Source organism: Serpula lacrymans (assembly GCF_000218685.1).
Source record: "Serpula lacrymans var. lacrymans S7.9 unplaced genomic scaffold SERLAscaffold_20, whole genome shotgun sequence".
NCBI lineage: Eukaryota > Fungi > Basidiomycota > Agaricomycetes > Boletales > Serpulaceae > Serpula > Serpula lacrymans.
Genome location: NW_006763309.1, coordinates 79,403 through 90,160, shown reverse-complemented (window position 1 = coordinate 90,160; position 10,758 = coordinate 79,403). Strand labels below are relative to the sequence as shown.

At 43.0% G+C, this 10,758-nt stretch overlaps 1 protein-coding gene across 1 annotated transcript; it reads right to left on the bottom strand.

The window, feature by feature from the left end:
• Positions 1-2,895: 2,895 nt before the first annotated feature.
• On the bottom strand, positions 2,896-4,405 carry SERLADRAFT_443877 (uncharacterized protein; the record flags this gene model as incomplete). Its single annotated transcript, XM_007324502.1, has 6 exons — positions 2,896-2,988; positions 3,040-3,273; positions 3,326-3,492; positions 3,571-3,719; positions 4,153-4,286; positions 4,325-4,405. The coding sequence occupies 6 exons, from the start codon at positions 4,403-4,405 to the stop codon at positions 2,896-2,898; spliced, it is 858 nt and encodes a 285-aa protein (XP_007324564.1).
• Between the last annotated feature and the right edge of the window lie 6,353 nt (positions 4,406-10,758).

The window sequence follows — 10,758 nt, the reverse complement described above, 5'->3', positions numbered from 1 at the left end:
GAGTAGAAGCCTGGGAATCTTGTATTACTACAAAGCTCAGGAACACTAGATTACTTCAAAGCCTGGGAATACTGGACTAGCTGTGTGGAACCCTACAAATGGCCAGTATCAGGACAATATATAGACCGGTTGTAGCCACCCAGGGAGATGAAGAAGAATTTAAAGTGGAACATGTTTTGAATGCACACTTCAAGCATGGAAAATTTGTCAGGCAACTAATGTGAAGCTATATAACAACACCAAATGTCTGGCCAAATCCTTTGAAAAAGGCAGTGGATCAAGGTATTGACATTGAAGAGTATTGGTATGAGTGCAAATCCAAACTAATATTGAACTAAAGAATAATATATCAAGTATCTACTCCTTATATAGCAAATCATAAAAGTCAGATCAAAAAGAGAAAGAATAAGAAAGTGGTCTAACTAAACAACTATGCAGTAGTAAAAAGAGGAAAAATGGTACTATCTATCATAATTACTTATCACTGATTAATGTCTCACTGAAGTATTCCAGAGCACCGCTCTTGATTGGAGTTATGCCATTGGAATATCTTCTTGGGGGTGGGAGAGGAGTCTCCTACACTGTAAGTATGATAGAATATGAACATGAAAGGAAAATAAGAAAAAGAAAGATAAAAGTAAGAAAGTACTAGCTATGACTTCTAATCCAATGGCGAGAGGAGTGACTGGGAATGGGTTGGATAACCATGACATGATGGGAATGCAATAGAAAAATTGATCCATTACAAAATTAGAGTTCCTAGTTCTCTGGAAGGGCTATTGAGATAAGGACAGAACATAGAAACCAGAAGCCCATTTGGACAATTCCTGCGATGCTGTTTGTGAAGTTTATTCTAAAAATCCCTTGGCTCCTTGGAAGCTTAAAGGCATGGATTTGGAACTTCTTAATTCCATTTTTCAACCAATACCCAAACATTTAACTACTAACTCTATTTGGTCTCACCTGGAAGTCAAGCCTTAGGAGGGGGGTAGTGTTACAATACACAATTTGTGGACCTTCAACTTTCAGTCTCTGTTCCAACTTTCTTTCACACTTGTGCCGTGCAGCACTTTTCCTTTCTTTCAAACCCCACTTAAACTTTCATTTTCTTGCGCTGCGCAGCTTCCTCTTATTTTTAGATACAACTCCCTCACATAGTGGAGCTGGTCACACAAGCTGCGCCCTACAACATCATTAGCCACTGCTTTTACCAAACTGTATAGTATACATGTACAAATAGTCTGTAGTTGTTGTATAAATACCCCAATAGATCAAGGAGACTCCTCAGCAAGTCCTCCTGTGGTTTACTCACAACTACAGTGACTTGGTCCTATTATAAGCAGTTTATCCCCTCCTCCACTCTCCTCTTTGCCTGTCTGAGTTGTGTGCCAGAGTATTTAAACTTTGGTTGTTACACCTTGAGTTATTGGTTATAACTTCAAGGAAGGCAAGTCCATGACAAATTATAACATTTGTTTGTAGTATGAGAAAACATGCATTGGCCAGGGCTTGAACCTGGGACCCCAGCTTTTGTGGTCCGGTGCTTTTACCAACTAAGCTACCAAGGTGTACTACTGATTGGTTGCATGCCCAGAAGGTCCAGAATCACTGTACACGGGTGCAGATCCCATTGTGCATTGTGATAGTCTATTGAGTAAGTACATCCGTCATTATTTGTCTGACATTGGTTTAGTCACAAAATGATTACATGAGATAATGGCTGGATCATTGTTCAGAGTATCTGCAAGTCCTCAAGCAGGTTACAGGTGGTCCCTAGGACAGACCTGCAGCCTTTGTTTAGTTAGAGAAGGAACTTGGCAGTGCACAGAATGTTTGGGGAAACCAGAGTATTGCATGACATGCTGCAGGGATGCTCACCAGAGGTTACCATTTCATAGAGTTGAGCAATAGGTGGGCACACATTTTGAACCTTCTTGGCTTGGTAATTCATCTGGGCTATACTGGGAAACCATTCCCGGGACGTGATAACAACTATAATCTAGCAGAGGATAACTCACTGGAGGGTAATTCCTGGGGGGATAGTACCCAGGTCAATTTTCCAGGTGCCCCATCAGACAATGAGGAACGAGAATTATGGGAAGATGAAGAAGTACTCACAATGGGTGGTGTATGCAAAAGGACTTGCTCCACTGACATCAATGACAACACAGTGATGCTTCTGGTAGACAGATCCAGTGTGCATCATTTGCCTGTGACTTTTTACTGAGTGTCACCCTCAGTAATAATGGTTAGTCACATACAGTCACATATAGTCCCATATAGTCCAGCAGCAGTCCAACTTGCAAAAACTGTGACTAAAATCTGCAGGAAATAGTCAATTTTAGTCCAATAAAGTTGTGTTTCTCAGTCTAGGATAAGGGAGAACATAGTCCAACAAGAGTCCTACAAAGTCAAGCAAGAGTCCAACAAAGTCAAGTGATTCTGTAGTCCAGTGTAGTCTCAATTGCCGGTTGTTGCAAAAAATAGTTCAACTTAGTCACATTGCAGTCAAATAGTCCCAATTATACAAAGTATATGTACATATAAAGCATACAAAAATGTAAGAAAGCATAAGGAAAGCACACAAAAAATTGTAGGAGAGCAACAAGAGAAAGCCTCTACTGCATAATGACCAAAAAAAAAACATGTTCATATTGTGCAAGCAGATTAAAATCTTGTCTTCAATCATTTCTTGACTGTGGGCGGATTTTTCTTCCCCTTCCGCTGTAATAGTAATACAAGTTAGTTGTGTAATGAGAAACACAAATGTGAGACTGACATTAGATAAAAATGAATTAATTTCCCTTTTGGAGGGCTATTTCTTGGGGGGTAAGGCCAGTATAGTTGTTACAAGATCTACAAAATCATATCAGATGGTTAGAGTGGTAAAAAAAATCAATCAATACCTTTCTTATTCCTCTGTTTTAAGTTGGAGACGGTGACCCCACTGGTCTTGATCCACTCAATCAACTCATTTTTCTTCAAGGTCTGTGAATTGAGCGTGAGTTAGTTTTTCACTGACAGATATAACACACTTACCTGGAATTCTGCACAACACTCTTCCTCGTTGGGTGAATCAGAATCACCAGCTGTGACTTGTGAAATAGACAGGACAGAGGCAGCCACCGATGCAAGTACAGTGAGAGCTGAGACGGTGGAAATAGATGAGGGAGGTGCCATAGAGGCCGAAGTGGTGGATGAGATTATCAACACAGTCCAACAAAGAGTAGAAAACAAGGATAAATCAGACAAGGCCTTACCCTTAGATATTGGCTATAGAATTATTGATCAGATAATGGATACTTTGAGAAAACCAAGTACTTACCCCTTTGGCCGTTTTCCAGGCTGCCCACAAAAGGTCGAGAATGTTGCTCAGATACTTATCTGCAAGGAATGTCAAAGAATGAATCTTGTCCTGAAAGCATACATATCTTGCATTTTGACACGTCTTTACAGCTGCAGCAATTAGATGCCTAGCTGTCTTGCAGTTACCTATTGTATCCCAGGATGTCAGTAGAGCTGAAAAAGTCATAGATCCAGAGGTAAACTAATGGTGGCCCCAAGAGATACCGTGGTTGTCTTTGTCAAAGTCAGAGGGGTGTGGATCAGCATGCTCAATACGCTCAATAAATTTGAGCACAGGGGGGGAAGGGGGGCCCGGGGAGAAGTCAGGGGATAACTCCATGGCATTGAGAAGATTAATGCCAGAGAAGAATGAGCTGAAATCACGAGAGATGATACCTAGAATGTTTCAGGCCTAAATTTGAATGAAAAAAATGGAGAACAAATACCTTTCAAATTGGATATAGAGGAATTGACTTCTATTAATCCTATGTTATACCTTTTTGGCCTGATATCCGGAGCAACAGACAAAAAAGACGGAGGAGCCAGCGACTTTTGAACAGGCACTGGCAGCAGGTGGAGGCATTAATACCTGCGGATGAGAGTGATCCACTGCCATCCCAATGTCTGAGTGGGTGCCCTCTGAAACAACACTGGTCACAGGTTGTTGTTTCTTCGCCGTTTTCAAGACACTTGACCTTGCTTGACACCTCTTTTGAGGCTCTGTTGCCATTCCTGTTCCTGATAATATAGTAGTGAGATTGGTGTTTTCATTGTCACCACTAATATCCACCTTGTTAGCTAGCTTACTGGACTTCAACACCTGGCCAAGGACGTGCTCGGCCTTCCAGTGGTTTGAGCACAGAGTTAGCAGCAGCTGCTGCTACTCTATCTCCGGGAGGATGGCCTTCCACTGAGTTGGATACGTGGATTGATAATAGTTTCTTGACCGTTTCTGGGATCAGCACTTTGGCAGGGGTACCTGCTCAAGCTTGAATTGAGCGAGATGGGTGCTGGCTTTGATAGTGGACCATTCATTGGGAGACCATGGTGCCATCCGCATGTCAGATCACATGCTCCATTGCGGGTCAAGCAGAATTCTGAGCTGTTAACCCACCATCCTCGTCCTTCTTGCAGTTGTCAAAATGCCATAAGACTTCAACTGGGTATTTGTCAGGGCAGGGATGGGATTCTTGGGTGGATACAACAGATTTGCTTGCGAGATAATGGCTGCATGTGACGCAGAGTTGCTTGGATAAATTGTGGAGATGCCAGCACTAGAGGAGTAGATATGTTAGTCAACTGCATTGTATTGTATGGATTACTTATGCAGAGCTGCTTTGTGAATTGAGGGCTGTTTGCAATCATGAGATTTCTTGCTGAAGATGGTGGTTTTCTTGTTGTAAGGGACCATTTTCTTCAGTCAGTTATTGCATATCGTCCTCATATCTCCAGATTTTTTTCCCTCCAACTCGCATTGCTGGTTGATGTGCACATGTTCCTTAGCAATTTGTTAATCTGCAAGTGATGTTCATCTGGTTTCCTTGAGTTCCCCTGATAAATTGTTTAGGGCGTCTCAATTCTTCTAATGTTAATACCATTTTGTGTAGTGGTCATGCATTCAATTCTTTGATCAGATTTTTGTCAATATCTTGTCCTCTCTTTTTGTGCATCCAGCTGTTCAAGATACCAATGAATCTTTCTTCCTTTTGGTCTCAAAGTCTGTCAGCAACCCATGCGGCTGTCCATGATTCTTTATGATCCTTTGTTTCTAGGTTTTTATTAGAGGGGTGCCTGACCTCTTCGGAGCGTGTTGAAACATCAGTACCATTTGTGCTTCCCAATTGAGTCACCACATTTTGTGTGTTGTCTCCTCAGTTGCTGCACTTTTTATGGTTCTATCCCCTCTAGATACCTTGTGCACAGCAACTTTGGGAATATTTTCAGCCTGTTTCCCTTTCAGGTTTTCCTCTTTTATAGCTTCTTTCAATTTCAGATTTGCTGTATCTTTGGCTAATGTCATTTTCTTTTAAACTAATACATGTTTCTGAGACAGCAAAATTTTCGATTGAAAGGGAAGCATATCTATTGTTTGTAGGCTCAGTCTGACAAGGAATGACAGCTGGCCTCTTTAAAAATCCTGTAAGAGTTCATCTCTCTCTTCTTTGTTCATTCCTTCAAGCATGGCCCTAAGGTTGAACCTTTGTTTTGCAGCTATGCTACCTCCTTCTTTATGATCTCTGTGCCCTTTCTCTCCACATTTGAAGCATCTGCCCTCAGCCTGATACTTCACTTTATCTACTTCCATCCTTTTTCCAGCTCTACCGTAAGTGGTTCCGGATCTGTCTAATTTCTCTTCCACTGTCTCAGCCTTTTTCTCCGGAGTGTCTCCTTGTTGGTACCTGCTGTTGGGTCCCTGGTACCAGAACCAGAGCTGCCGCCGGCTATACCCTTCATCATTTTCTTGTTCTCTACTTGATCACGCCAGAGCTGATCATTCATCACTATTCTTGTCTTCCATTCCATATATGTTTTTGGGATGTTTCCCAAGTAAATGATTTGTTTTATCAATGGTCCATTGATATTGTTTCTGATCAATGTAATTAAGAATTGTTTGTGCCTTCTTATGTTGTATCCTGCACATCTTTGTGTTGCTCCGAATTTAACAAAGTACTTTTGTGCTGTGAGAGTTCCTTGTTTGAAGTACATTATCTTGTACTTAGCTCTTTCAAACACATCTTGGAAGTGCTCTTTGAGCATGGACTCAAAATGAGCCCAGCTTTCTATGGTGCACTCTGACTAGAGGTCACCAACTTTGTACAGCAAAAATAGCACCTGTAAAAATGGTTCATTTTCTTATTCCTCTGGTGAAAAGGCATGTATTAGGTGTAAGGAAACTTTCATCAGAGGGATTCCCAAGATTCTCAAAATTGGGCGAGATATAAATCTGTTAGAATATACTCTGACATACCAATACTCCATAGGATAATACCTCTGATTTGTAAGCCAGCCCAGTATGCAGCAGCTATTCTGTGTAAGATATCCATGGTTGCATGTCATGTTTAAGATCCTACATTGTATAATCTTGGCCATATAGCTCAATTGGTAGAGCAGCTGGCATGTATCCAGAAGGTTCCAGGTTCAATCCCTGGTCTGGTCATTATCCAATTTTATCAAAATCCCTACCTGGTCGTGATTTTGCGTACAAACACCAAGGCTCAATATAGTAACTTGATTATCCTTTTATGGGTGTTCTAATCTAATCTATGTGTCACAGTCTCTGGAACATGACAGTGCAAGGAGTATCTACGAGAGCTGAATTGCTTTACCACAAATTGAGCCTCTGTGGCATCCTTACCACCTCTGTAAGCATCCATCCACCTGATCATCTGATGCTCCCACTTCTGAATGGTGTGAATATCCACTGATTCAAGAGCCTTTGGCAACTGCTCTTGCAAACCATCATAAGATCAATTGCAGTGCTTGAAAAGGTATCTTTTGACTGCACCCCAAAAAACTTCAATGAAGTTAAGCTCACAGTGATACTTTAGCAGAAAAATGTGCAGATGACCAGCAGCCTCAATGGTTTCTTGGACAAGGGATATCTGTTCTCAAAAACCGGGCTGTATGGAAGGGGTGCAGGTGGCACAGCAATTTGTTGCCTTCAGATCACATTTGGAATCATCTCGGCAGATGAGAAGCATACCGGGGCGCCACAAATTACGCTCCTAAAGGACTTGCTTCATCCCTTCCGGCTGGCTGGGATATTTGTTATGGTCCGGGGAACATTATTGGCTGCAAGACCCAATCACCATCTCACATGCATGGCACCTGCCGCCGGGGTTCAAATTTATGGTCTGAACCCAGAGGGCATCCTTCAGCTATGCCAAATGACCTTGAGAGTTATCAACCATAATTAGAGCTTGATATTCTGGGCCGTGCAGCCTCTCAAAGGTTGGGATAATTTTCTCTTTGAGCTGCCCAATGTCACTTGTCAATTCAACTGAGAAAGTTGGAACCATAAGACACAGACCTGTTTAACAAAGAGCTCCCCTGTCCAGTACCCATCATAATTATTTCCATACTCCAGCTGCTGACCCGCATTCTTCAGCCAACTAACTATTGAAGATATTACATTACTCCAATGTGAGCCTCGACCCACTCCCTTCTTCAGTAGTGGCTGTCCACCATTTGGTCCCCAGCCGGCTTTTGGCCCATCATTAGCTTGCATTGTTGACTCGTCATGTGCCAATAGGACAAGCTTCTTGGTGCCCCGTGGTAAGATTTTTCTGATTTCTTCGCCAATGTTCCCAACTTTGTATTCAACCAGCCAAATACAATGCTTGGCCATCTCGGGCAAGAACTCATCTTGCCAATATTGCACCACATTGGGACACTTGTGCCCATCAAAATAGACAGCCTTCTTGTATTGCATATAATGAAATCCCTGGTGAAGCATCCAATTCCACGCAGTGGTCAGTGTAACAGCCAAGAGTTAGTTACTCTGGCGCACACAGGAACACACTATAAAGAGAATGAAGAGGGAGTGGTTACTCCTTAGGATGCAGAGAGTTAGTTGGTATACAACAGGAGGACTCGCTGAGGAGTCTCCTGGATCTATTGGGGTATATATACTACTACAGGGTTGTTTGTACATGTGTACTATACAGTTGATAGAGACAGTGGCTGATGATGTCATGGGGCCTAGCCCGCATGGCTAGCTCCACTGTGTGAGAGAGTTGTGTCCAACATAAGGCAATGTAGCATGAGAAAGGGGAAGTGCCGCATGGCACCATGTGTGAAAGCTATAGTACAAGGTTAAAGCAGAGAATAAAAGTAAAGGGAAAGTCTGAAAATTGTGTGATCATAACAGTCAGTGAGATGCCTTTTCCAACTTTGATTTGAATGTGGGGGAAAAGAACCAGCTCAAGGTAACATTTCATTCCTTGAGGCATCTCCTTGTCAACAATGTGCTTTGCATATTTCTCCCCTTCAACTGGTAACATGGTTTGATTCACAAATTTGGAGAATTTCTGCGGGTTTGTTGCCCACTTGTTGGACTGGAGGTATGAGCGGCATTCAGCAGCAATTTTGGGGTCATCAAGAAGACTTGAGACTTTGACATGGCGGCCCCGCTGAGAGGTTGGTAAATCCTCAGTCTTTATCCATGCATTTGCCCATTGTCTGATCGCTCGACCACCACTTGTCTTTGCAAGATTACTGCTTTGTGCTGCAATCTCTGACACCGGCAACCCGTTTATTCCCTTCAACACCAACTGCAGATAGCTTCAAATAGCCCTTGCTTGCGTCGCCTCAAGCCCGTGCTCGCCCCCATTCCACTGTGTCTTCCAGGACTTGATTTTTTTTGTCGATCAACTTCAATGCCCATGCCAACTCCTTTTGGCAATTTGTTTTCTTCTGACACCGTGCTTCTCAAGCAGGGATCTCTAGTGTGCAACACTGTTTCTTCCTCACTGGTTTCTCTTCCCCACCATCTTCAGCCTCACTGTTGGCTTGTTGGTCATCCTCATAGACTCCCTCCACTCCCAATTCATCATCACTGGGCGGCTCAAGTGGATCATCTTCTGGCAAATCCAACTCATACCTGCCAAACAAGACCTCGTCCAAATTTGGACCTGATTGATTGACTGCATTGTCATGCACCAAAATTGATTGGTAGCATGGACAGGTGTCAATAACAAAGCGAATATTCGAAAAGACTCGCCTTTGCGCCACACAGGCACAGTGCCACGTGGAATAGTAATTAATATTGCCTTTTTCAAACTTGTGGCTGATCAGCACCACCTCTATTAGGCAATCCAGTTACGCTCACCTTTGCTTTTCCATTTGGTACTTTCCGTGTTTTGGCATTTCGGCAAATTTTCGCGTCGCCACTGGCTACACATTGCATTGCGCCCTCGCTTTTGTTGTTTCCCTTACTCCCCTTCCTTTGCCTAGCCCCACCATGGGCCCCTTCCTCTCCTTTTTATTCTCACCTGACGGTCGTTTCTGGATCCCCATTCTAATCCACTTGTTCGTCACCTCCACCCTCCTCCTCCTCATTTTATTTGCACCCCCACCATTTCTGATGTCACCACTTCCTATCCGCTTCCGTTGCCGATCCGTTGACTACCACGTGCCACTGCTGATATCAGCAAAGCCCCGGCGGCCGGTCCAAATAGGGCAACAGGTCCATCTTCATGACGTCGATCTGCCATCACATACTATCAAAATATCGGTCACTCGTCTTGCCTGGTTGGAGGGTGGGTGGGTAGTTTTTGAGCTGGAGAAGGTTCATCCCCTTGTGTCGCCCATGTTCATCGCTGTCCCATTCACTTGGGTACACTTATCTTTTGTCCATCGTCTTCGCTACAGCTACACCTACCACACGCTGCCTGGGACTCACTTGTTCCAAATTGGAACTACTCCTCTCCCTCCCTCGTTTGATCAGGTGGTCCAACACAACCAGTCCATTGGTAAGGCCATGGAACTGTCGGATTTGGACTAGGTGGTGGACCGGTGGCTCCAGTTTCTTTTTTTTCAGCAGAACATTCATTTACAGTGCAATTATTTTTGATTTTTGAATCATTTTTATGGACACATATTTTTTTAGAATGCCTGACTGACAATAAAGGAACTGTGTTGATACTGATAGTGTTTTGCCTTGCCCTTTTTTTACTGCATCTTCCCATGACATCATGATTTTCTTGCTCTCTTTTTGCTATTGGACTTTACTTTATGGCTGTACAAACCTGTGACATTACTCACAGCATTCATTGTTCTATCCCTTTCTTTCCCTTATTTTGATGATCTTATCCTGTAGCAACTATGCAGGATTTGTCAGCGTACATTCCTTCCTTCATGTTCTTTCTCATTCTTTTTGCGCAGCTATACTGTGCATAGCCTACCTTTCTTTTCACTATATAAACCCCTGTATTTTACCTTGTAAAAACAACAAAGATATCCAATCCAGACTTCTTCTCTACTCTCAAGTTCACTACTCTGCTACTTGTGATCCAGTGTGGTCACAACACTTCCCACTTCTACCACTGTCAACTGCTGTCATCGTCACTTCCCACTTTTGAAGTCATTGTCATCCCTTTCAGTTGGGGTCCTTCTGAGCACTACAGTTTGTGCGTCAGGAGCCTGCTATCACTGGGAACCTCGTCATATTGTCATTCTCAAACCTACCTTGTGCCACAATTAGCAAGGTAGTGCTTGTCTATACTCGCCACAACGCCCCCTATCTTTCTATATTCCAACTATCCCTCCTCCTCAAAACCCACACTCATACACCTCTGGGTTTTACTTTGAAGGATCTTTATACGTACCACCCCACGAACAACCAGACCACTCCACTGTTCTAGGAGGCAAAGCCCATAAACAAGTTCCATGGAATCTGGGAGGATTGTGTGT